Source organism: Gopherus flavomarginatus, chromosome 4, assembly GCF_025201925.1.
Source record: "Gopherus flavomarginatus isolate rGopFla2 chromosome 4, rGopFla2.mat.asm, whole genome shotgun sequence".
Lineage (NCBI taxonomy): Eukaryota > Metazoa > Chordata > Testudines > Testudinidae > Gopherus > Gopherus flavomarginatus.
This window is the reverse complement of record NC_066620.1, coordinates 70,071,861-70,099,350: the sequence shown is the minus strand read 5'-3', so window position 1 is coordinate 70,099,350 and position 27,490 is coordinate 70,071,861. Positions and strand designations below refer to the sequence as shown.

Genomic DNA, 27,490 nt, shown 5'->3' with positions numbered 1-27,490 from the left:
AAAACTGAGGGGGGACCTGATAACAGTTTTCAAGTACATAAAAGATTGTTACAAGGAGGAGGGAGAAAATCTCTTCTCCTTAACCTCTGAGGCTAGGACAAGAAGCAATAGGCTTAAATTGCAGCAAGGGCGGTTTAGGTTGGACATTAGAAAAAACTTTCCAACTGTCAGGGTGATTAAGCACTGGAATAAATTGCCTAGGGAGGTTGTGGAATCTCCATCATTGGAGATTTTTAAAAGCAGGTTAGACAAACACCTGTCAAGAATGGTCTAGATAATACTTTGTCCTGCTATGAGTGCAGGGGACTGGACTAGATGACCTCTTGAGGTCCCTGCCAGTCCTATGATTCTGTGCATTTATCTTATGGCTGTAAATGGCAGTATCAGAACATAAAAAGAGCAGCAAGATAGAAGAAAATAAACACAGTGATGCTATGAAGTGAAGCCTAAACCAATGTGTACGGAACTAACTTAGAGCTGCCGTAAGGTAGATTTGCTGACACCAAATGTAGTGGGGTGGACACTAGTACAGAAAGAGTTGAACCCTCCTTTCAGGTGGACGATGAAGAGCAGACACAATCTGGCTAAAACCCTCTCAACAAGTTAGTTGGAACATTAACATCTTAAAGATTTTACATTCTAAAACAATTCTGAATCTACCTCTCCTACCTACAACATACTCCACATTCTAGCCTCCTCCTCCTCTCTCCCTGCACCCAGCCAGCAAGCAAGAAATCCATTCCCTCACCACAAGTTCCCAACTCCTCTTGTTAGGTCTGGAAGAGCTTCCCTCCACCTGCCCCCTATGTGCATTCAGAGTCATAACTGCTTAATTTACTAAGCTGTAAAAAATTAAGAATTTTTGCTTCCACTGCACTGGGGAGCCAACACAACCATGTCAGAGTCTCCTTTAGGTTATGCATCACCAACATTTTTTTTTTGTGCCACATTTCTGTTTCATGATCCTGATTTCTGGTTGGGATGGCATGAGCCAGAAAGAATGCAGCTTGACTCTCAGGTACCATGTTGAATTTGCAGGACTGACAGGTGGACAAAACCTCATCTTTTTACTTTTAACTGGAGGGGATGTGATCTGGAGCCATTGCCAGTCAAACAAGGAACTCCCAAGAAGGCCACTTTGTACAGAGTATAACTGAACTACATGAACAAAGATATTTGAAAATGAATTTGTAGTTTTGACTCTTGGCCTAACTCTGACATAACCTGTGTACAAAACGAAACTCAGAGGGTGGTGGACTTTCATATTGAATTTTTCTGACAATTAACACTGACCGCTCCATCACGTTTTATAAATGTTGGGGCAGGATGTCCAGTGCTTTAGTTGATCACACTTTACATAATTGAACTCAATCCACATTATGCCCAAAAAGTGCCTTTTTACTTTTGTATTTGCATCTCTCTGCAGGCTGTATGCAGAACAAATGGCTTCTATTCCATTAACGTGCCAAGCTGGTTCAACCTACGCAAGGTAGTCCAGACCTTGGTGAAGCGGGTCTGTGACACTGATCGACTGGCTTGCAGCAAGACGTGTCTAAATTCAGCTGACATTGGCTTTGTAATTGATGGTTCCAGCAGCGTTGGCACTGGCAATTTCCGCACTGTCCTCCAATTTGTAGCCAACATAAGCAAAGAATTTGAGATTTCAGACACCGACACTCGTATTGGAGCTGTGCAGTACACCTATGAGCAGAGGCTGGAGTTTGGATTTGACAAACACAGCACTAAGCAAGATGTTCTGAATGCTATTAAGCAAATTAACTACTGGAGTGGAGGGACCAGCACTGGAGCAGCCATCAGCTATGCCTCTGAACAGCTCTTCAGCAAATCTAAACCCAACAAGAGGAAGATAATGATTCTCATTACAGATGGCAGGTCTTATGATGATGTCCGAGTGCCAGCCATGACAGCTCATCAAAATGGTAAACTAGTGCTATATTCTGCTACGGTGGCCCACTCCACCTATATACAGTAGCTTAACATTTATGGAGGTAAGGCAGTTAGAGTGGTCATTGCAGTATGGCAGTAGATGGACTTTTGGGCAGCTCACCACCCTAAGCTATGGCCTTGTTAGAGCTAATCAAGATGAAGGTGGGTGAGTAAAAAGATGGGAAGTCCGTAAGAAAATAGTGTAGTCAGATTTGTCAGACAGGATGTCTCTCTCACACTGCAGTGCTCAATGGGTTTCTATAGGCCTACAGCCACAAGAAGTGTGTGTATAAAGTTCACTTTTGCTTTCAGTGTAGGATGTTCAAACACCTTCTGTGCCAGGCTTTCAGGCAACAGCCTACTACTGTTTGATGCCTTTTGCCATTGGCAAGACTTGTTCTTCAGGGCTGACGCTGCCTCCCCACACCCGTGTCTGTATATGTGGTTCAATTTTTGTTGGACGCTCAAATAGAGGCTGTAAAATAAGCTGCAATGGGACATGGAGAATTTTCCTGGCACAGAAGCAACATAGGTCTGATGTATGTGGCTATATGCAGCTCCTTTCAGGGACTCCAGTGTAAGCATTGTATTGTGGGTGGGAGGGGAATTAGCTGTAACACTCAAGAGTTTCAGAGCCTGTTGTACATAAGAGCGGCCCATTGGCTGCACTTTCTATAATGTCTCTCAGAAGCCACAGTCCAGAGTCTGGTCCCTTCATTTTATGCCCTAAACATAACATCTATTGTGGGATCAGATTTTGTAAAAACAATTTCAATGCAGTGACTGTTTTGAAAACACACCTGGCCATTTTAAACGCTGGTTGTCTTTTCAGGGGTCATAGCTTATTCCGTTGGAATTGCATGGGCAGCCCAGGATGAACTGGAATCCATTGCAACAGACCCGGATAAAGAGCATTCCTTCTTCGTGGATGAATTTGACTATCTCTACAAATTTGTTCCTAGGATCATCCAGAACATTTGTACAGAGTTTAATTCACAACCCCGGAACTGATGCAAGTAGACAAAGCATTATACTGACGCTGGGTCACTGGGTATCATGCAGAAAATACACAAAATGCTATACAAGTAATGCCAGCTATGAGTCCAAGAAATACTAGAAGAGTTATTCTCTGGCATTTTTCAGTTAACAAAGCTGATTTCAGATCTATTCCTTATGCATGAGAAAGCTCTGTGTAGACGGGCATTTTTATTTTAACTTTTTTGCTGGCTTCAAAACTCTGACTTGGTTGGCTAGACAAAGATAGTTACAACCCTTGAAAAGATAAATCAAGTGACTCAGCTTTGTAGATTGAAAATTTGTTTCCAGAAGAGAGGTTTGAAAAGGTTTTTCAATGTAGATCCCAGGGACATTTTCATTTGGCCTTTGTATATTGCAGAAGCTCTCTTTAAAGACATTCTCTATCATAGACCACAGTTTGAGAAGCACTATGGACCATAGAATATCAGGGTTGGAAGGGACCTCAGGAGATCATCTAGTCTAACCCTCTGCTCAAAGCAGGACAAATTCCCAATTAAATCATCCAACAGATTTTTTTCCCCATATCCCTAAATGGCCCCCTCAAGGATTGAACTCTCAACGCTGGGTTTAGTAGGCCAATATGCAAACCACTGAGCTATCCCTCCCGTACTGGTAGGCTGTGGAACACTGCCAGGTAGAGGCCAAGTTGTATTTATCAGAGTAGCAAAGATCTCTGTCTTCTAGCAGTGATGCTTCCTGCTAGTTGTTGTCCAGACCAGGACTCAGGGTTTCCAGACATGCTTTCCAACAACATCCAGAACACTTTTTTTAAATCCTTGGACAGCTGTTTTATGTCTCTCTGACAGGTTTTCATTTGGTATCATTTCAAGCTGATAGATACAAACAGGAGAAAGAGCCAAACTGCAAATGGATAGATGAGAGCAGTGGGGTCTGCAGGCATTCACTGACCCTAATAGAGTTCTGCACCCATGGAGAGGAAGCAGCTGATACACATACAAAATTGAGAAAATGGAATCCAGAATCCCCACCCATTGCGTTAGAGGGAGTTTATTTAGAATCTTGTCCTCTTAACATTGTCCTATTATCAGTGTCCAAGCATGATAGTTACTGCAAGGAGGGTCTGGGCTCAGGAAGGACCTCTGTCCTAAGTGGTACACAATATGAAAAAAGTTTGAGAACCACTGCATTGTCATCAAACCATTTCTCTTTTAAGTTTCACCCTGAAGCATGGAGGGAGATCAAAAGCATGAAGAGAAAAGACTGCTCTAGAGTTGTTTTGTTAAGGATTTAAGAGAAACACAGTTTGCCTATATTATTGTGTATTATACATTGGCAAAAGCAGGACTTCCTAATGGTAAAGACACTCTGTAGATGGAGTATTTGGGGTTGGTTTTGTCTCTGTTGGTTCACAGAGTGCGCATTACACTGTGCTTGACCAAGCCAATTATACTATACCTCTACCCCGATATAACGCTGTCCTCGGGAGCCAAAAAATCTTACTGCATTATAGCAGGGGCGTCTCTAGCTTTTTTGCCACCCCAAGCACGGCAGGCAGGCCGCCTTTGGTGGCTTGCCTGTGGGAGATCCGCCAGTCCTGCGGCTTCAGCATATACCCACTGCCGAATTGCTGTCAAATCCGCAGGACTGGCAGACCTCCCGCAGGCAAGCTGTCGAAGGCAGCCTCACTGCCGCCCTCGCAGGACTGGCAGGGTGCTCCCTGCGGCTTGCTGCTCCAGGCACACGCTTGGTGCACTGGTGTCTGGAGATGCTGCTGTGTTATAGGTGAAACCACATTATATCGAACATTATAGGTGAAACTGCATTATATCGCATTATATTAAACTTATCCACCTAGAGCACTGCTTTACCACGTTATATCTGAATTCGTGTTATATCAGGTCACGTTATATCGGGGTAGAGGTGTATTATGACACTGTCTTCTTAAATGAGGAACTAATCATCAGCAAACGATGCCAGATGTGATATATTATTGAAGTTTTGAAAGACTTGGGCTTTAGTTGGTGTCAGCTGGCATCTATTTTTTTCACCCACTAAAACTTGATAATATACATTCATCATTTATCACAGTTCCTGGAGGGAAAGGAGAGAAGAGTTAAATGTTACTTGAGAGAAATGATGAACTTCACTGGCTATTGGAATTTGTAGTCCACAATGCTTGGGGATAGTTAAAAAGGGAAGGGTAAGAAATTAATGACGAAATATTAAATGATTTTTGTGTGGCTCAATTCTCATAGCTACTAAACTTTGAATAAATAACAGGATCTGAATGCAAACATGTCATTAAAATTACTGCTCAAAAACATCATTAGAAATACAATCCTTCCAACCCTAATTAGCCAAAAGAAATAATTTCATCAGAGACAGAGGCGAAGGGATCTGTGCCACTCTCCAGTGATTGCCTACAGGCATGCATTACTTCACAATAAAGATAGGCTGACATAACTTGATAATCTCCTTGTTCTACTAATGCTATTTCATTGATGAGATTTTTGCAGCCTTCCATCAGCAAAACACACACACTTGCAAGGCATTCTGAACTCTCACTGGCCTAAATTCTGACACCCTCCATAAACCCTGAGTAGACCAGTTTTACACACAGGGTCTAACATGGGAATATGAAGTTAGGAGCAATAAGGGCAATTGGCATGCGTTAAGCAGGGATCGGCAACCTTTGGTCTGCGGCCTGCCAGGGTATAAGCAGCCTGGTGGGCCGGGCCGGTTTGTTTACCTGCCGCATCTGCAGGTTCGGCTGATTGTGGCTCCCGCTGGCCGTGGTTAGCCGCTCCAGGCCAATGGGGGCTGTGGGAAGGGGTGACCAGCACATCCTTCAACCCACACCACTTCCCACAGCCCCCATTGGCCTGGAACAGCGAACCGCAGCCAGTGGGAACCGCGATCGGCCGAACCTGCAGACACGGCAGGTAAACAAACTGCATGCCAAAGGTTGCTGATCCCTGCTTTAGGACATTCATTTCTTTGAACATTTTAATCTTGAAAAATAGTAAACTTGATAATCATTTACCATGGTAAATGCTCTTCACTTATGTGTAACAAAGTTCAGTCACCATCAAGCATGCAAGATTATTTTTCAAAAGGCAGCAAGATAAACCACTTAAAAAATAAAACCATAAACTTATTGAACAACTGTTTTTCTGTGGTGACTGAATGTCATGAGAATTTCATTGCCTAAGTCTTTGAAGTGATCTTTAAATTGTCAGATCCCCAAAAGTGATTTTTTTGGTTTATTCTACAATTGTGGAATTACCACTGATATCAATGGGAATCCAGTTTATAGAACAAGTGCAGAATATATCCTGTGATACGTTAAAAAACATTTACCTTGGACAGAAACCAAAGTACAGGTCATCTGCTGAAAATCCCCTGCAAAGAACATTTTGTTAAAACATGGAATAGTAAGTTATGTGTAAAACTTTTCATAAAAACAGTTTTTTTTCTTGTATATTTGTTTGTGAAGGAAGCAGAGTTCCTTTTGTAACATGTTGGAGCTACTTAAAGAGCTTTTCGTAATACAAGTTGCTAAACCTTTTGCAATAAAAAAACCCATAAAGGTGTATGCAGTACAGCTTGCATATTTAAGATAATATTTTAAAAACTCTACATCCAAACGTTGTTGCACTTTAGTTTTTTAAATGCAAATAGGGGTTTCCTAAAACTAGAGATACCATCGCGATCAGCAAGACCCACGGTGTTAAAAGCACAGAAACCTTTTTATTTTATGTTTAGCATACCTGGCTGACTTACTGCAAATCTTGCAAAGATCCATAGAAGGGAAAGTCAAGTCCAAGCAGTGTAAACTTGCAGAATTGGATACATTGCACCTGAGATGGAGGTTGATGTTAGGACAGAGGGAACAAAGGTGAAACATCTCTCACATAGTGCCTGAGGATCTGTAGGAAACATCAGTGTGAACGCTGTGGACCTCTGAGACCTGAATGGCATGGAAATCCCATGGTTTCCAAGTTGGTAGCTGTGACATATTTGACTCCATTGCTGCAATTAAACCATGTACGGCTAAAAGCTAAGCATTACTAGATAAACTAGAAACCCATGCAGAGCTGGGATAAATGCCTCAGGGCCAGTTGTCAGCGATATCTAGGTATCTAACTCCCATTTAGTCACCTAACTACCTTTAAAAATCTGGCCCTTAGTCTCTCAGCTCCAAAAGCACAAGCTGTCATTTGGACTGAAGGAAAACTCCCTTAGCTGATAGCAGCGACTCCCTATCCTTTTGTGAGCTAGTCACTAGAGATCATAACTCGTACATGTACCCACTACATTAGTGATATATATGCTCTCTGCAGCCATGCTGACTGGGCTCACTGAGTACACAATAGCAGCTAATGCTGGGCTTAGCAGCATTAGGTACCACAGCAGCTAGACAGACGATCTCCCAGAACATAAAGGAATCACCTGGGAATAGCTTGATCCCAAATAGATGTGTTTACTAATTACATGCACACAGGCCAGGCCTCACTATAGGTATACATCTCATCTGCCTGACTGCTGGAGGCTTCTACACCATGGTGAGTTTCACTAAAAAGCTCACCAACTTTTTAAAGGGGATACTACCCTATTCCTATGGACTGAACATGGGTACCTGCTGCTCCACCTTCCCATGCACACCAGCCACACTCACCAGATACCTCACGTCCCCCACTAGGACTTGCCACAGCAAATACTTGATATGAAACCAAGAGGGAGTCTGTGCAAGACTAAAAGGAGTGGTGTGCGTGTAGTATGGGCAGAGTTGGCTCTGGGCAGAAGTCGTTCTGTGCCTGGGGCCCATGAGAGTGACATCTCATGCAGCTCAAAGCATGTGGAGTAGACTGGTTCACTGCCCCACAAAATACCCCTTCCTTTCAGTTCCTGTAGCATGCAGGCTGGGTGGAGCAGCCACTGCTGGGCCAGAAGTGCAGATTCCTTACTGCTTCCCTTGGGCTTTGTGAGGAGGGGAATGATGGTGGAGCCATAACCGCCTTCCACACAGGCCAGGAAGTGGGGTTGGAGATATTGGATGGGCTGGGACTCCTCCCTGCCCCTTTGGCCCCAGTGGCCCACTGCCCTGCTGTGATCACTTGGTGGCTGGCATGGGGAGATCCCATACTGCTGTTGCTCTGTGGGGATTCAGCTACTAGGGCTGGCGGTAAGCTTTCAGATGGGGCCTTCGTATTCCTTATTCACTGCTTTCATATTTGGGAAGCCCCGGGGAAGAGATCCCCGAGGCTGCTGCTCCTATATGAGACGCACAAACCAGTTTTCCCTTCTCTGTGCTCACTGCAGCTCCTGCATTGTATGCAATATTGAGGTAATATATTCCCAGTTATTAGGGAAGCTTTTGGAAGTAGCTAGCCCAATAGGGGGCCATGAAAATGTCCTTTCTCCATGTCACTGAAGCATGGATAACCATAGCCAGATCCACATCCACACAGTCTCCTGCCTAGCCTAAGTGGAAAGAAAGCATTCCTCATTACTGCTGCTATCTGGGCACCCCGAGTAGCAGGGGACTTCCGTCCCCCCCTCCCTCGCTTAAACTGTAAAATGGACTCTCTCTCTCAAGAGAAAGATCACAGTAACTGCTAGCTCCTTAAACAACTCCCTCATTTCTGGACAGAACTTGAACCAGCTATTTTTCATTCAGGTTCTTAAATGTACAAGGCAGTGGGACAGCAGCGGTACAAAACTGTCCATGCTTGATGAGTCATCTACATGCTGATGGCATTATTGATAGCCAATGAAGTCTCATTAGCCCCATGCAGCTGTACCTACTTGTTAAACAGAACAAGTGACAGGACTGAGCCTTGGGGGACATTACAGATTTAGCAATATCTCAGCCACATTGTTTACATCTAGCTCTAGTCAACTGAAGGGTAGGGTAGGTGGGTATGCTCTTCCTGCTTCTACAGCAGTTCACCCCTCTTTCTGGGGTCTACTAAACGTTGTCTAGGTTAACTTTTAATCCTGCAATTATTAAGAAGACTATATTTTTGCTCACTTCCATATTTTTAAACTTTCCATTATATACACATACTTACTATCAATCTTTACATTAATGGCATTTTTTGTTTTCATGGCCAATAAGACTATGCACCTATTACAATAAGGGATATACATCTTTATGCTTCAGTTCATAATGCCCTGACAGTTTGTAGTTGGCTTTGGAAGAAACCTCCCCATGTGGGCAGCTTACTGATAAATTGTACATAAGAGCATTTTACACTTTTCACTGAAACATCGGCTACTGGCCATTGCTGGAGACAGGATACTGGACTAGATAAACCTTTGTTCTGTTCTAGCAATTCCTGTTTTCCTACAGTAGAGGGAATTGGGAAAAGTGAATATTCTGCCAGCCACTGAAAGGAGGCTGGGGCTCTCCTCTACCCTACTCTGAACTCAGAGGAAACAGGATGAGTTTGCTAACAAGTTTTTCTGTTCAATTCGATACAGATTTTTATACCATGCTCTTCACTGAGCATCTGCCAATAGTGCATTAAGCAACATGACTGACCTCTGTCATGTGTGGTTCATTCTCTATCATCCTCTCCACATGGGGAGAATTGTGTGTACACTTTTTTTAAATGTACATGCTACTGTCTGCTTATGTTAGAGAAAGTAAGGCTGAAGCACATTGTGTTCTTCCCAAGATCGCTGCATCACTCTGTGATAATCAACTCCCTACATAAAGGCATTTACTCTATTGGAATAATGTACCTCTAACTCCCAGTGAAGATACTAAGACCTTTGTGCATAAAGACTGCATAAGTTGTAAGGTACCACTGATGTCAAGATGGCATAGTCATAATCAACAGCACATGGAAATGTAGACCAAGCACAAAGAATGGAAAGGGAGATAATATTTGGCACAGGAACAGAAGAACTGCTTTTGTAAAAGTCAAATTTAAAAGGAAAATTCAGATGATACTAACATGGCCCACAATGGAATGTGTAATATACATCTGTAGGGCTCTTTTGGGGTGTCCCCACACTCTATAGGCTTATATATTTCTTATAAGGCAAAAATATGGACACACTACAAAATGTTGAAAAATAGTATTTATTAGCACCCAATTTACATGTACAAGTATATGGTACAAACAACATTTACTTGCTCCTGCAACATTAAATAAAGCTGCTCTTAAAAACCATTGCTTATTTCTGGAAGTCCATGTGATTTTGCTCAGGCCAGAATGTGGGTACAGTATACAGATATCTCACTTCACTACTGCCATAGCAATATAAATACCTACATGATTACCTCAATGTTATCTCATTTTAAATTGCACATCAACGTAAGCAGATCTATATAATTTTAATGACATACTTGGCTTATCAGACAAGCAAACATAACTTTAAACACAATTGACCCAATACGTTCCACAACCAATAGTTTCATTGCAGTTCATAAAAACAGAAAACTTAGAGAACTCCTATTGAGATGTCCCAAAATATGCAAATAAGTGTTAAACGACTGCCTTGTAACTTTTCAAATTTTGCAGTTTTGTATGTATGTCTAGGATTCTGAAAATGAATTCTGAAGTTCTGACACAATATTAAACTTTTAACTGATAATACAATGCTTTCATTCTAATACAAAAAACTTCTGATCTGCTTGATGGTAAAAGCATCTCAAAATTGTAGGGATTAACACAAGCAGTTAGATTTTCCCCAATGAATGCAAAATCCTTTTGAAATTATAGAACATTTGCAATTTATGGATTCTTATTATTGGGAAAACTAGTTACTTTGCAAATTTAAAAAACTGATATATCACTTTTAAAATAATTAATTCACTGTATACAAAATGGTAGCATATACCACCAAATTAGCATGTTTATAACTTTTACATAATCTCATACTAAACCACAGACACAAATTGACAAGCCGACAGAATTACTCAACAAATAGATATTTTCCATCTGAGCCACCATTTCACAAAGCACTTGCAGTCTGATAATGTTACACCAAAGTAGTCATTCTGAGTGTGCAACATAAGAACTCCAAAGTAACATGCACGCTCAATCTTTATCCTTGTTAATTGTTTTCAAGGATGCGTTTCCCACATTACTCTTAGCAACTGGTACCCTTTCACTTCAACTTTCATTGGAGCAGCACAAAGTTCAGACTTAGGAATGTGGCAGCTATAGTCACTAATATTTTGTAGTCACCACCTGCAATACGGGTTGCCAACCCTCCAGGATTGACCTGGAGTCTCCAGACATTAAAGATGAAACTTGAATTCAGCATTATGTCATGTGAGGCAACTTCCAGGAATATGTTCAGCCAAAATTGGCAACCCTATCTATATTTTAAAAGGGGGCATTACCAGACAGCTTTGGTCCCAAATATAGTTTTTGGTTTCAGAGAAAAAAATGATGTACAGGAATCAAAACAAGAAACAAACTACATTAATAGTGAAACATTTAAAATTACTTCAGTTTTAACTACGGGTAGTATTAGTTCCAGAGGCAAAGAAATTTCTTTGAAAGACTGTTTTAACTTGAGTGTCTCTTTAAGAAACCAATTGAGATATTCATGCAAAACACACTGCAAACAGTGGGTATACTGATGAATATCCATGTTAAGACGTTATTACACCTATAATTATTAGAAAATATTACACTGAATAATAGTTTTATTATCCTGTATTTTTCTACAAGTTGCTGAGATGTGTGATTTAAGGAAACCACTGCATGTAGTACAAGACTCCCTGTCAATCCACTCAGGTTCCAAAGCTACAAAATGTTGTTTGTTAACATACTCTTTTTGTATTTACAAAAGTAAGTTGCTCCAGATTGCTAATGCTCAAGTGATACCCCTGAAGTCTGTTTGTGTGTTTGTTGTAAATGCTTGACTGAGATGAAACAACCATTTTGGGAGCTCTACATCTGAAAAAACAAGCTACATGTAAAGATCACAATTTCAATGAAAGATAGAATAAAAAAAATAATTCTTAATGGATAAGTGTCAGCCTGAAGTCCATCGTTTATCCTTTATACAATATTTTTGGCTGCTTTTAGTAAGCAAGCCACAAAAGTCATGAATCTATTTGGTTTGGCAAGAAATTATTCCTTCCCTTTTAGAAAAGTACAAATCCAGCTGCGTAAGTCTTTTTTTTAACCTTTCAGCTTAAGACTTTGGTGCTAGGACCAAAGATTTCTCAGACTCTGAGCAAGTAATTTGGGGAGCCTGCAATTCAAGGTGAATGAATGCAACCAAACAGGACTTTTAGGCTTTGTCAGCACAGGGCTTTGAACAGTTTAAAAAACATGCTTAAGCATGGTGTAAACATGGTTGTGGTCTTACTGTGTTATAACAAGTCTTGGCAGTGTAGACAGGGTCAAAATGGTTTTAAAAAATATCACACTAGCTCATGTAGAGACCTGCATTAAAATATATTTTTTAATCTAGCTACTGTATAGATTGTCACCATGGACAAACCAAAGTATCTTTACTGAAAATGAGCAAGATTAAAACCAGGTGGGCGAGGTAATATCTTTTAATGGACCAACTTCTGTTGGTGAAAGAGAAAAGCTTTCGAGCTACCCAGAGCATGTCATCAGGACCTGAAGAAAAAGTAGAAAAGAAAAAAAATGTCTCTTTCACCAACAGATTCTGGTCCAGTAAAAGATATTACGTTATCTACTTCGTCTTTCTTTCCTGAGACCAACACGGCTACAACAACACTGCAAACACCAGATTAGAACCCTTGTTGCACCGTTCAAAGGGATTTATACCGAGAACAGAATCTTAAAGCAAGGTCTTATGTTGTACAATACTTCTCAGGTTTCAAACAGACTTCAAGCAACAAAATTAAGTCAGCAGGTAGGATAAAAAAATAAGAAAATTCACTAGAATCAGAAACTAAAATTAAAAATAAGTAGGTCCAAATTTTTTGTTCTAAATAATGAAAACTCAGCTGCTGTAATCCTAGAGACATGAAATCCCAGCTGTCCTTCAGAAAAAGTGTCTAAACAGGAAACCACTGTTAATCAATGCAATTCACCCTCCAAAGCAGGAAGTCAAAAACAGATGGGATTTTAAGGCTCTGTGAATGTATAGTTTATGGAAGAGATTCAAATGGTAACAACAAACAAGACCATGAAAAAGGTGGCTACTCAGCAAATAGTTGTTAGTAAACAAGAAGAAGTCATCATACACAACCGAAGAGGTTGATTTTGTAAGATTTTCACTAACAGAAGCAGACTCATTGAATGAAAAGGAGTACTTGCCTGAGTAAGGATCACTTAAACATAGGGGTTTGATCGGGCTCATACCTTAAATTTTTCACCATCTTAAGATTTCCTCATTTTGTTCCATTTCACGTCAGGCCACCTTTCAAAATTCAGTTTCCCTCCAACTACAATTTTTCTGGTTTGTAGACATATCCCACAGACAGCCTGATGTGCAAAATGTTGTCTACCACTTTACTATTGTTACCCTTAGTCATGCTGAGTAGTACTTGACATTGCAAGGGGTTTGATTAGCAGATTACGTGCAATTTATAGTTACCAGTGTTCTTCTATAAACCTAAATCCATTTATACCACAGAAGTCAAGTCATGTCACTTTTCAGTGTAGCCTACTCCACAAAAAACACAACATAAGTCAGAGTAAATGGTAAATTCTCAACTCCTTATGGGACAAGGGTACTACCTGAAATATTTGCCTCAAGGAAGAGCAAAAGATTTCAAAAAACAAAAACAAAAACAAAACTAAAACCTTACTACAGAGTTACTCTATGCCACTCGAGTGAAATAGTTAATTTGACTGTAGCTTTGAAGCTCACCATCAGGAAAGGTCTAAGAGGTAACAAATTAACTATGTTACACATTATAAATTTTCCTAACAACAATACCGTATGTTCATTTGTCAATGTCATGGTCTGATTTTTCCCTTTTTAGTAGTTGTGGCCAAATAATTTTCCATTTAGCAGCCTCAAATTTCAGAATGTATTTTTAAATGTTGTATTGTACTTAGGGTACTTAGAGTTTCCACAGTTTTTTCCACTTTGTATTTTCCCAATCTAATGAAGAGTTCCATTTCACCTATCTGAAATATATACATGTTCATAAACTGACTCTGAAATATCCTTGAACTTTTCCCATCCATAGCTCATTTGCATGTCAAAATAAAAATAAAAAGCTGTAGCATCATTTAGTAACATAGTAAAATGGCTAGAACATTTGTGTATCACACTGGATACAAAGCAATGTTTCCAAAGCTAAGCTTAGAATGGCATTGACTGTGCATTTATTTGTATGGAATGGATTGTTTATAATGAATTAAATGCAAAAATACTATAATCATTTATATAACATAGAGGTCATGATCTAAATCCAAAAAATCATGGGCATTCAGAAACAAGGCTGAAAACCGGTCCTGCACTTCCTCTGTTGTGATTAAGTTCTAATACTATCACAGTATATGAGAACAAGTCACCTATTAACTTTTTTATGGCCTGAGATACTGCAAATTCTTACACGTGCTTAATTTGAAGCTCATGTGTGGTCACACTGGAGTCTCTGAGGAGTATGTGTCCAAGTTAGACTGGACCTTATATCTGAAAAATAAATTAACAAAACACCATTTTATTTTCAAAGATTTTGTTATAGGATACCACAAATCTCTTGCTACTCCTTCTCTAGTGGTATATTTTACTATTTCACCAAACTATGCTTTTTACTTTGGCACAAAAGGGCAAAATTTAGAATTTAAGATTGGGTCTTAAGATATCCTGCAACCCGTGATGGGCAGACTTCACAGAAGTTGACATTCATTATAGAAAAGTCTTTAGAAGTGTTTGAAAACGATGCAAGATATGACGTTAATGCTTCCTAATGAATTTTTTGTTTCCTTTAGGATGGATTCTAGTAATATGCTTGGAATCCAGTGTTCCTGTCAAAAAATGATGTATGTATTTTACATTAATGCATAGTTTGTGGAACTCCCTATAACAAATGGTTAAAGCAGCTGAGAATTAGAAAAATTTGGGATGAGTTCAGATTGATGTATTTAAAAAAGTGTGTGTTTAGTTACTTTAGATTTTATTTATTGAAAAGGACAAGTTTTTATTTATTTGGAATTTGCAGCTTCTACATCTATAGTTATGATTTAATTACAAAGCTGAATACTGAACAATTACACACTTAGTAACTGAACCGTATTACGCTTGGGAATACTTAAGCTGTAACATTACTTTAATCACACACTGCACCCTAAAAAAAAACACCACTATAGGAAATGAGGTTTGTTTTAAAGGGCTCTTTCTAAAGAAAACTTTTATTAAATGAAAAACTTAAATGTGATCTGAATATCATGGTACTCCTAGGTGACTTTTATAAACAATATAAATGAAAGAGACATTTGAACACTCTGATTAGGATTTTACTTGGCATGTCACAGAGGTTTGTCTTTAAGGTACTCAAAAAATAAATAAAAAAATGCACTGACTTAAGACACTATAATAGTGAAGGAAATATTTCCCATAATACTTAATCAAAGGTGTGTCCCAAACTAGTCTAATCCTTCTGCACAAGTATTTTAGTTAGCTGAACCGTAAACATACAAAAACAGCATATGGTTTATCCTTGTAAATTGAAAGTGAAAAGGAGGATGTTTAAGCCTATTAGATCATTTTCACCAGATAAAGGGGTTGCAATTTCTCCTTTCAACTGGACTTTACTAAAAACAAAGATTAATAACACAGGTTAACCTACACTGAAATTTCTATGAAATAACTACAAAATTGCCATGTGAACTTGATGTGGAAATAGCATAATGGCAGAATGTAATGCATCATGGGTATGGAAATTTTTAGTGGAGATACTGCAAAGAACAGAGTTGGGTCCAATCCTGTGACTATTTTCATTATTGGCCAATACACATTAATGAAATTTACAGACTATACTGAATTGGGAGGAGTTGCACATAACTAAAGAAGAAACAACAACCTTGGAAGCAATAATGCTGAAAATTGTCTAAAGAAGATGGCAGATACAACTGGGATTTGAGTTTGTGATCTGACACAGCAGCAAAAAGGCCAACAACATTTTGGGCTGCGTGAGCAGAAGCATCACATCACAGAACACAGAGGTTAACAGACCCTGTCTATACTAGTGCTGATGGCACTGCATCTGGAATGGTGTGTGCACTGTTTTGGACGGCAAGTTATGAAGAAATAAACTGACAAACTGAAAAGGCTGAAGTGATCAGGGGTTGTAGAAAATTGACTTGTGAGGAAAAAATGTAAAGAGCTAACATGTATAGCTTGCCTAAGAGACCATTAAGAAAGGGATATGATAAGAGTCTACATATACCTTCAGGGTGTAAATACCAACCATGGAGAGGAACTATTCAATACAAAGGACTAATTTGGAATAATGTGATGAAATTAAGAAAAGAAATATTTAGACAGAATATCAGGTAAAACTTTCCAACAGTGAAAAATATCTAAGCGTTGGGGTAGTCTTCCAAGGGAAGCAATAAAAGCCTAATCTTTTGGGACATATATAAAACCTCACTGGTCAAAACACTACCAAAATGCACAATAAGGTAACAATCCTACTTTGTCAGGCTGATGAACTAAACTGCATAAGCAGTCTTTTCCATCCCTAACTTCTATGATGACGTTCAGAAGAGCTGACAGGCTCATGCACAGTATCCTGCAATCCCACAAGTACATGAGCAGATACAGTAAAAAAGACATTAACATCAATTATGAAGACCAGCACAAAAATATATACTCCACAACCTCTTTGTAAGGCTACATTTGTTTTTTTAAAGGCACCTCATCTTCCAGCTATTGCCAGCTTTAAAAGATTCACTTTTCAGTTTGAGCAAGAACTCAACAGTAAGAATGGAACATATTTCAATTCACATTTGATTAGCCGCTTTTTCTTACATTCAACTTTTAATCAGTTAGAACGACAGTCTTTAAAAACAAGCATGCTGGCCTATTAGTTTTATGTACAGCAATCTAAACACCTGTAACTACATATTATATTTTGTAAGCAAACAGCACAACATTCATTTCATACTTATCATTATCCTTTGTATACACAAACTGAGAAGAATTCTTAATACTAAAACATTAAAATGCACCAATGAAGTCTTCCTTCCCTTACAAGACAGATTTAATACATGTTTACAATATATATATACACATCTATAATATACATAACTTTTAGAATTTTTCAAATAAATCTTTGTAATTTCCTTTCCAGAAATAAAATAATGACACTGAAAGAACAAGTCAAGTACACAAATGATTTTTCACAAAGTTGAATGCTCAGTTTTGCAGTCAGATTTCCCCTTTTTTATCATATAAAACTAAATAATTTGAGTTATTATAGTAATCTGTTTAGTGGTAAAATTCTAATGTTATTTAATGGAAATATATTGTACATCAATATCACAAACTGAAATATCTGAATATGCTGAGCAGTAAAAGATATTCCATTAAATATAGTACACTGCAGCCTCAAACAGTTTGGGGCAACTTTTTATCATAAAGCAATAGAGTGACACTGAATGCTAATCTAAACTCCCTATTGTAATCAATGGAGGGTTCTGCTCTGAAAAATCACTCTAAAAATAGCATTGTGTCCTATGTTTACTGTGTTTCAATGATTCCTATTTCCAACGTGCCAGTTTAAAAGAAAAGATCTCTTTATTAACTTCTAGTCAAACTCAACCTGGGATTTGAGAGTCAGGCGGGGTTCTTTCTTTCTCACATCATCACCAGTAATAAAGAATCTGCAGAACTAATTACATTCCACAAGTGGAACTGAGGACACCACTGCCTTAAATGGATTTACAGAAAGGTAACCAAGTCTGATGGTGCCCAGCAGAATAGAATCCACCTTACTCTTTCTCACCTGCAATACACCCTGCAGGGACAACAGGACTAAAAACCAGCAAACTTTTTTCTGTCACTAATGTAAACAGATATACTCTGAATATAGCGAGGGACCAGATCTGCTTAGTAAAAAGGTGCTGTTTTTAAACGGTCACTTTTCACATAACCACACTTGAAAGATCAATGGCACAGCATGCCCCATACAGGGGGAACATTTCAAAAGTTCCAATAGTTTGAAAATTAGGGGGTCTCTCTAGAACTAGCAGAATCTTTCAAACTGGTGGAACTTTGTAAAGGCAACTACTGCATTAATCTGATTGCGAGGCTCAGACAGAGCACTATGAATCCACGTTTATTCTTAAAATGAAATGATTTTCATCCACAGTGGCACTCTTTTTTGTAGGAAAGGGAAAAAATGAAGATGTGTTGCCTAAACTCTGCTAGAGATTGCTGTAGGAAGTTTTATTATAATTTCTTGTGCCTGACCAACAACAAACAGTATTATAAATTTGAATAAATTAAATCCCTTATTACAGTATATACAGACTATTTCAGCCTGTCTCCTTAATTGAGATTAGACCATGGCCTAAACTTCAAGCCACTTGCTATCACATTCTTTCACAAAATTAATAAAATGTATACATTTTCTGCAACTAAATATTTGCTGTATAACATAATAGATTTAACAAAACATTACTGCATTAATATTTTTTAAAATTTAGTATTTTTTTCCTTTTATCCAAATTTACCTTATGCTAGCAGCAAAGTGGGCTGAGATTAACTATCAGCTACTTTCCTCTAAACACCATCTAGTCATTAATACCAAAGGGATGAACAAGTGACATTCACATGGTAGCCCAATGGACATGTGAATGGTCACCTTTTTAGGTCACTTAATTTAAGTATTAAGTTTATAAGATTCCTTGATGAGAAACACTTGGAAGTTCCCTTCCCCTCTCCCTGCAGTAATCAGGCCACCTATTTACTTGACCATCCCTCTATAGTGTCCAATTTTATTAGCAGAGAATACAGATACCTAGTTTCGCCCAAGGCCTGCCTGGACGAATATTCACACCCTCAGAAATAAAAGCAGTTCTTTTGTTGACATTTGAAACTGAGAGTTTCCAAGCTCTCAGCACCAGCTGAGTTCGCAGAAACCTGAAGAAACCTTAATTTAGAAAAGAGCACCCTGCAAAAACTAAACCATTACAAACGTTCTCTTAATTTCAGGGTAGGAAATGAAGATTCTTGCTCATGTCTCCCTCTCTTTTGTGCATCTGGTTAAATGTACAAGAGCTAGAGTTGAAAGGGAAGCACTGTGTCATACAAAGACCTTAGCCAAAGCATCTGCTCCTGCACTGGCAATATAACACTTGGATGGGTGAAATGCCACATCATGAATAGACTCATCAAATTTTTTGCGATGAGCAGTAAATTCTTGAATACAGGTTTTGCTTTCAAGGTTCCATAAGCGAATTGAACAGTCATGACCTACACAGAGAAAGAGGGAAACATGTTTTCTTAATTGTAAAAAACATTAAAGTTATTATGATAAAGGAAGAGGTTAACATTTGATTTACTTACTGCCAGACATCAAATACAAGCCATTAGGATCAACAGCTAAACTTGTGACAGCATCTAAGTGGGCTACCATTGCGTGGATCAGTTTTCCTTTGAAAGAAAAGATTATCCCTGTTATTTTTCTACAGTTAATTTTTGTAATTCAACATATTATGGCAATTTACTTTGTATGGCCCCACTGAATCTGAAAGAGAATGAACATTTTAATTCTGTCCATTGATTTTTCCCACTGATTAGAGCTTTCATGTTTTATATCATATTAAAGAAAAATACTCTCTCATGACTGAGCGAGTATGGTTATATATCAAGTCATTTTATATTGTTCATTTGATTAAGTGATCAACAGTTCTGAAGTCGTCAACTGTGTTAATCCATTGTACTATGTATACAACATATGCCTTGTGGATTGGAACAATCAATAGTTTTTCCTGAACTAACGCTGCAGCCAGAGTGCATATACAAGTATCCGCTTCCTGACTGACTTAGCGGTCAGTTATTCAGCAATAAGCCACAACAATGTGTGCACTGGTAGGCAATCATCCACATTTTGGGTAAATACAGTTGACTGCCTTCAACCATTCCAAAATGGAATCAGCCCTTTACTACTGTTGAGCCTTGCATGACTTATTGCTATTATAGCAGCTCCTTCATTTAAAAACATACAAAACACTTGTGCGTTTATCTATGGAATATATTCTTCTGTTGTGGAAGGAAATTAACACACAAAGGGTAAGAAAACAGGAAAAAGGTTAAGTCTTTTTGTCTACTTGTTCAACTTTTAATAAATAGATTTATTTTCATCTTTTCCCCCAGCTTCTACTATCCCTTGCCATGAGCTCACATAACACTTTAAGCTCTCGTGTTTTACTGTAAAAACAACACTGGGAATACTGAATTGTGTGCAACACAACTTTTAAGGAAGAAAGTGAATTGGCAATAGCAAGAGGGCCACAGATTGCTGGGAAAAGATTGGTGTACTACTGTAATTGAATCCCACAGCACCTCTGTGCAGGTAATTGCTTCCCTTAAAACTGAACTGGGAATGTTAATTCAGCTCCCCGTCCACACTTAAACCGAATTAAAAACTGTCCAGTCGTTCCTGGAGAAGAGGCCATTTTCTTTGAAGCAACATTACTGGAGTAGCGCTCCCACTGAGTCTGGAGCAATGTCATTAGTAGAACTTCAAAAGGAAACTACTGCTTCCCCAAATAGGCCAGGGCAGACCCAGTGCTCAGCAATCCTACAGAGATGCCTAGGCTGCTTTTAAGTGCTTATGAGGATCCAAGCAGGCAGAATTAGGAAAAAAAAAAAAAAGATGAAAAATCAGCAAATGAAAATTTTAGACTAACCTGAGGGGAAGTTTCCCAAGAATGAGTTTCCACTAGGTCTGTGCAATAGCCCTCACAGGGGAAATGGGGAAATCACTACCATGTGAGACATTTAAAACCAGAAACTGCAGACTGCAGTTTCCTGACATTGCCTCTCAATGTGCCAATTGTATGGGCTTTCTACAGATGAAGTCTGGGTTGATAGTTCCACGTCAAAGGTCAATCCTTGACCTTTCTCATGAGACTGCCAACAAATTACTATGAGAGTATGTTTGTTTTGTTTTACAGCACTATTCTGGACAGTGTCTGGTGAAAGAACACTTACCTGTATTGTTGTCATAGAATTTGATGTGCCTGTCTTCATGGGCAGTGATACTAATAGGAAGCGTTGGATGGCTGACAACTCTGTTGATCTGGCAGGAAGAGTTAGCGGCTATGAAAAAAATATATAGTGAATCTCTAATGATTGCAAACTCCAGCACACATTCCTTTGAAAGAATAAAATCAGTAACAAGTTTTGGGCTAAAAATTCTTCACAGGCATTAAATCTACCATGTGTCTGTAATGGAAGCTCTCTCAAGTAATACCTTACTTTTATATAGTGCCTTTTATCCTAAATCATTCCAAAGCACTTTAGAAGTGACACACATGCACACTCACTGTCACTCAGACACACTACCTAACATTAATTCACTTACATATAATATCCATGCATAGGGATACACAGAGGAGGGGTTTCGCTATGGATTCCCCCAACCTATTTCCTCTGCTTTAATTTTTACTATTATAGTAACTGCTTAAAAATATCCCAATAGAATTATGAGTCACACAATGCATGTTCAAAATATGCATTTCTTCTGACCTTTCATCAGAGATATGTGGTTCACTGTGTTGCTGGAGCCCTGCATGAGGTCTAGAAGATTAGCAGTAACATTATCCGTCACTGCTTAAAAGCCAGCAACTGCATTTCACTCTATAATTTCACCTCTCACCCAACTTCCCTATTTTTTGTGAACATACTCTCATTTTGAGTAAAATAATACAAGCTTTCAACAATAAAAATATCAATCGCTCTAGAGAAGAAAACGTTTTCATTTTGGATACATACTGGTATCTGTGTTGGATTCCAAGGTAAGAATTCGTTGCCGTGTCTCTATGTTAAAAATGCAAGTGTGCCCACTGTTAAATGATGCTACCATGTGGCTTGGGTCACTGCTCACAAGGTCCACAGAAGAAGGGATTCCCATTTCTACAGAAAAGCAGAACATTTTTTAGAAATGAATTAGTTGGTAAAAGCAAGAAACCATTTTGGTATAAAAAATTATATAGTTTCATTATGACGTAAGGAAAAAGTTATTAATGCTGTCTAAAACTATATAATTTTCAAACATTACTTATCAATTGAAACACTGACTGCCATCTTGCACTTGATAATATAATGAATACAAGTCATTATTTGAAGTGATACTCTACAGTGGTTCATTGGTTTAAAACAGATTTTATTATCTAGAGAGAGTAAGGACTCAGAATCTATGCCCATATAGTCTAATATGGTCACCAACTTAATCCTATTTGGTGGATATACTATCTCAGAGAATATTTTTTATTAAGACGCTTTATTTAAGAGCTTGGGATGGGATAGGAGAGCCATTTCTACTTTGAAGTCTGTTCATGGGAAAGAAATCTTTTCTTGCATGGAGCTCTAAGACTAATTCCCAGAGAAAAACATCTATAGGACAAAGTTAGAGGACACAAGTAACTTAAAGGGTAAAAATACTTACAAAAAAGTTGCAGTTGTTTAAAAATTACTATTAAAACTAAGATGGAGTCTTCAGGAGCAGGATGGAGGAGTGTGTGGGACAATAACAGAAATTATGAGTTTAAACAGCGAAGCTATAAGCATTTAAGTAGGAAATTATTCTGTACCTTGATTATCATTAAATATATTAAGAGCTGGAGCAATTTCTGAAGCTTTCCATAAACGTATGGTGCCATCTGCTGAACAGGATAGTAAACGCTGGTGTGCTCCACTATAAACCAAGCCCCATACTGCATCTGTGTGGCCTACAAATGCACCTCTTAGAACAGACGGATCTGTGAAAAAAGTGATAGGGGATAAACGTTTTGAAACAAATTTTAAATAAAGAGAAACCACTGAATTAGAAGTAATTCCTTTGGCTGTATATAGAATCAAATATTAAAAACAGAGGATTTGGCTGGGCTATCACTGAAGAAGTTTAGCGTATTCAATGTAACGGTACTCAGATTTCACTAGGGTATCTGGATTTCAGTTATTTAATTTGTATTTTTAAACAATAAAATTGGGTTTTACAACATCTCTAAAAATCCACTTCCTCTATACCACTACCACTAAAACTCTTAACTATCTTGTACTGACTACTGCCACCTCCTTTGTTCTGGCCTGTGCTTCTTTCCTACCCATTCAGTATATTCAAAATACCGTAGGGCGTAAAGCACCTTCCTTTCCTGGTGCTCTCCCTGTCTCCCTGCTCCTTGAGTCTCTTTAGTGGGTTAAAATCTCTTTCTAAATCAAGGCCAAACCCCTCTGCCTCATCATAAGGCCCTATACACACAGCTCAGACCCTGCCTATATTTAAAGTATCTTCTGCCTCCTTTTGCTCCTTATGTGCATTCTTCTCTTTAGTGTTCCCCAGCTGTTTCCTTTTCTCATTTGCAGCTCTATACTTTTCACCACATTGCTACCAATTCTTAGAACAGACTCTTTATGTGTAGGCCAAGCAATCTTGATCCTCTTCAGATTTGTTTCTTTCCACTAGTACACTATCTTTAATTTATAACGTAATCCTAAAACCGCCAAAACTTACCAGAAACTAACACATAAATGAAAAACAGGTATGATTTGGTTTTTTTGCAAACCCATAGTCTTCCAAAACTGTATTTCCTTTCCAATGTTTTTCTTTTGTCCCCGTTTTCCATGACCACTATTGTTATTTATTAAATTCTCTAATTTACACTTAAAGTTCCTCAGCACAGCTCTTGTCTTCCTACATTTTTCTACAAAGCTGTTCACTCCAATGGTATTATAAAAATAAGAAGAAGCACTTAGAAAGGGAGAAATATTCAGATATCTTTATGATGCGTGTCGCAACCCTAAACCTAAGCTCAAACATGGCGTCTGTATGGCCAATTGTCGATCAAAAGGTCACACTGATACTGTGTGCAACACTGTAGTGCCGTGTGCTACCCTATGGTGTGGTGTGCCACCTTATAGTGCTGTGTGCCTATTTTTGAACCTTCTGTCTGGTCAAAAGGTCAAGTCAGTGCCGTGTGCTACACTATAGGGCTGTCATAATATTTCTTCCCAGATCTGGACCTTAGCATCCAAAATATGGGTGTTAGCATGAAAACCTCCAAGCTTAGTTACCAGCTTGGACCTGGTATCGCTGCCACCAGCCAGGAATTATACAGTGCCTAGCTCACTGTGGTCTCCCCAAAACCTTCCCAGGGGACCCCAAGACCCAGAGTCCTTGAGTCTCACCACAAAGGGAAATAACCCACTTCCCTTCTCCCTCTTCCCCTCCAGGTGTTCCCTCCCTGGGTTCCTGGAGAGATATACAGATTCAAGCTCCGTGAATCTAAACAAAGGGATTCCACCCTCCCTGCTTCAAGTCCTTGAAACACAAGTACCGAGAGATCTAACCTCTCTCCCCCCTCACCCAGAGGGTATGCAAAGTCAGGCTTAGTAAATCTAACACAAAGAGACTTTCCCCCTCCCTTCGTTTCTTAGCCTTAACCAGTGAAAAACGCTCAAACAGGTCTTAAAAAGAAAGCTTTATATAAAAAGAAAGAAAAAGGACATAAAATGGTCTCTGTATTAAGGTGACAATATATAGGGTCAATTGCTTAAAGGAAAAAAAATGAATAAACAGCCTTATCCAAAAAGAATACAATTTAACACATTCCAGCAACTACACACATGTAAATACAAAAAAAACAATATAAACCTATTGTCTTACTATCCTTGTACTTACATTTAAAAACAGAAGATTATAAGCTTGAAGATAGATAGATCACTCTCAGAGCTGAGAGGGCACAGACACAAAACAAAGAACAACGAACTCCCACCCAAAACTTCCCTCCACCCAGATTTGAAAAAGTCTTGCTTCCTGATTGGTCCTCTGGTCAGGTGTTTCAGGTTACTGTTTGTTAACCCTTTTATAGGTGAAAGAGACATTAACCCTTAGCTATCTGTTATGACAAGGGCTGTGTGCAAAAAGTAGTGTGCCAGATGCACTTCCTATTGACGTAGAGGGCACCAGCTCGGAACCTGGAAGGTGAAGGAGCTAGGGACCAATCAGACGCTGACACGAGTAAGAGTCTTCAAATAAAACCATGTCTCACGCCAAAAACAGCAGGAGTATCTGCGTGTTAGCTGAAAGGCCTGATCACCCTTTCAGCCAGGGTCTCCTCTGGATTTTGCCGGCTCGTGTTGTGTCAATTTTTCTTTTGGATTATTTCTCACCAATTCGTCATGCCCTTGGTGTCTGTACTGCTGGTCAGCTGCGTTTGGAGTGTGGTATGTGCATTTTGTTTTCTATAAATACTCTGTTCGCTCAGCCTCTTCTTTCTTCTTTTTCCTTTCTTTCTCACTCTTACTTGGGACAAAGTTGTGTATACAGTATATGAAAGTCAAATTGTTGTATTGATTGCTATTGTGATTGGTTGGTGTATTTTACAATATTTGGTTAAGGTGTGTACAGTTTACTTAGTTTTGTGTATCTGCTCTGGATTTTAGTGAGTAGTTGATTATAAATCGTTTGGTTTCTTGTTGTCGGATGTAAATAGACTGTTTCGAGTTGTGTGTGGTTTTATTCTGATAGTATTTCTAGTTGATAAATTGCCTCTTGCCGGCCCAAGTTGTAACTTATCCCCATTAATAAACGGCCACGAGGTTTGAAATTTCAATCTGTCACATTTTAATTTTCCTCTCTCAATCAAATCCTTATCCGAACCTGCATCTGTCTCGGACAATGTGTACAGAGGATGAGAAATGAAAGGATAATTCCATGTATTCCTAGCCTTTTCCAATCTGAAAGTGTTCATGTATAATATCAACAGAAGCAACAGAAAAAAAGTTGCTGCAATTATGCTACATGAGGGAGAAATTAGCATTCAAGAAGTTAAACATAAGTTAAGATTAAAATGTCATTAATAGCATGTCAGTTTATTTCTCAAAAGCCAACTTTCATACAAACCATATATGAAACATCATGTTAAGAAGTCTCTTGACATAGTCCTTGTTCTTCGTTAAACTGGCAGGTTTCACCCTTTTGCCAGCCCGTAATAATGAGTCAATCCAAGAACTAAAGCAGCAGTTTACTTATGATTTGTCTACATGGCAAGTTAGTGCACAGCAAATTGGTGTGCTGTAGATTCACACTGTGGCTTGCATGTACTAACTTCTCATGTAGTCAAGCCCTTAGATACTAAAGCCAATAGTTACCTTTTTCTTTCAAGTTCTGAATATCACTATGCAAAACAGTTCACGGCGCTGCTAAATCCAGCAAAAGTTCAGGTTTTCACTAGATACCTCATTTTCACTCGCTAAGTGTCTGTGACAAAAATGTGCCAAGTGTGACAGAAACATACCATAAGAATCATAGGGGTCAATATTTGGGTTTGTTGTATTCCAGGCCTGGATGAGGCCATCAGTTCCTCCACTGTAACACTGCTCACCATTACTGCTCATTACCACACAGAGCACTGGGCCACTGGAAAAAATCCACAGAAACCAAATAATCATTTCAACTCTTCTCACTGATTACATGTAAGAAAAATAGCTGTTAAGTCTATGTTCAAAGAAAACATTTGGTCTTGTGAACTCTTAACTGAGACTCGCTAGATGGAAACACTGCAACAAAAATACTGCACATTTCAGGTGGTATGTGATACAGTGCTTTTGACTTTGACAAAAAAGGCTCCCCAATGTCCAGGCATATTATTAAAGTCAGACCAAATTAATGATTAAATCAATTGTATGAAGTACAAAAGAAGCACTAACGATGAGTCTGTTCCTATCAGTTTTAAAATATAATTAAACAACTATTTTGCCTGCAAACATACTAGGAGAAAAAAATTCTGTACTGCAGTAACAAGCACAAAAGTTCCCTATTTTGCAATATTTATATTTAGATTTGTCTTTTTAAAATGGTAGCTTTAACAAGCTCCAACTAGAATAAAGACATTCATAATAGAACCAAACACACATACAAATATTTAAAATGGATAATATGAAAACTAAATTAATAAAAAGACTAGCTGATTTTTCATACATGGTAGAAATTAATACTTGAAAACTACTTTAAACATACGAAAACTATTTCTCAGAGCACAGTAGTGTTTCTATATGCGCAAAGGCATGTACTTACCTGTGTGCTCTGAATGTATATATAGGTTCTACATCAAGAGAGGCACTCCTAAACAAAAGCACAGGAGAGCAATTTCAGAGTTTGTTATAATACACAAGTGTTCCCTGAAATATTTTTTTAAAACAGAATGCTGAAACAGCTATCTTGTCCAACTGCTGTAAACTCATATTAAAGTTTTCCCTAACCATCTTCCATCTCCAAAAAGCAATACTGGAAAGATATTTTTTTGTAAAGCAGCCCCCCCCTCCCCCCCCCCCCCCCCCCCCCAAAAAAAAGCAGACTAGTCATGAGCAATCCTACAACAATCAAACCAAAAAGAGGGAATAAACT

At 38.6% G+C, this 27,490-nt stretch overlaps 2 protein-coding genes across 4 annotated transcripts in view; one reads left to right on the top strand and one right to left on the bottom strand.

The window, feature by feature from the left end:
* The window catches only part of VIT (vitrin), an 87,071-nt gene extending 83,766 nt beyond the window's left edge, over positions 1-3,305 (top strand). Inside the window, exons 18-19 of the mRNA XM_050950298.1 lie at positions 1,427-1,940; positions 2,780-3,305. Coding sequence (XP_050806255.1) covers positions 1,427-1,940; positions 2,780-2,958 — 693 coding nt within the window. The 3' untranslated portion in view covers positions 2,959-3,305. The remainder of the gene's footprint in view (positions 1-1,426; positions 1,941-2,779) is intronic.
* Positions 3,306-10,023: 6,718 nt separating this feature from the next.
* STRN (striatin) overlaps positions 10,024-27,490 on the bottom strand; it is a 113,777-nt gene continuing 96,310 nt past the window's right edge. For all 3 annotated transcript variants that reach the window (XM_050950294.1, XM_050950295.1, XM_050950297.1), the window contains 7 exons: positions 27,161-27,208; positions 26,382-26,503; positions 22,677-22,844; positions 21,859-21,999; positions 21,076-21,183; positions 19,426-19,512; positions 10,024-19,332 (listed from right to left, as the gene is read on the bottom strand). In XM_050950294.1, the coding sequence (XP_050806251.1) occupies positions 19,163-19,332; positions 19,426-19,512; positions 21,076-21,183; positions 21,859-21,999; positions 22,677-22,844; positions 26,382-26,503; positions 27,161-27,208 (844 nt within the window). In that variant the 3' untranslated portion in view covers positions 10,024-19,162. The remainder of the gene's footprint in view (positions 19,333-19,425; positions 19,513-21,075; positions 21,184-21,858; positions 22,000-22,676; positions 22,845-26,381; positions 26,504-27,160; positions 27,209-27,490) is intronic.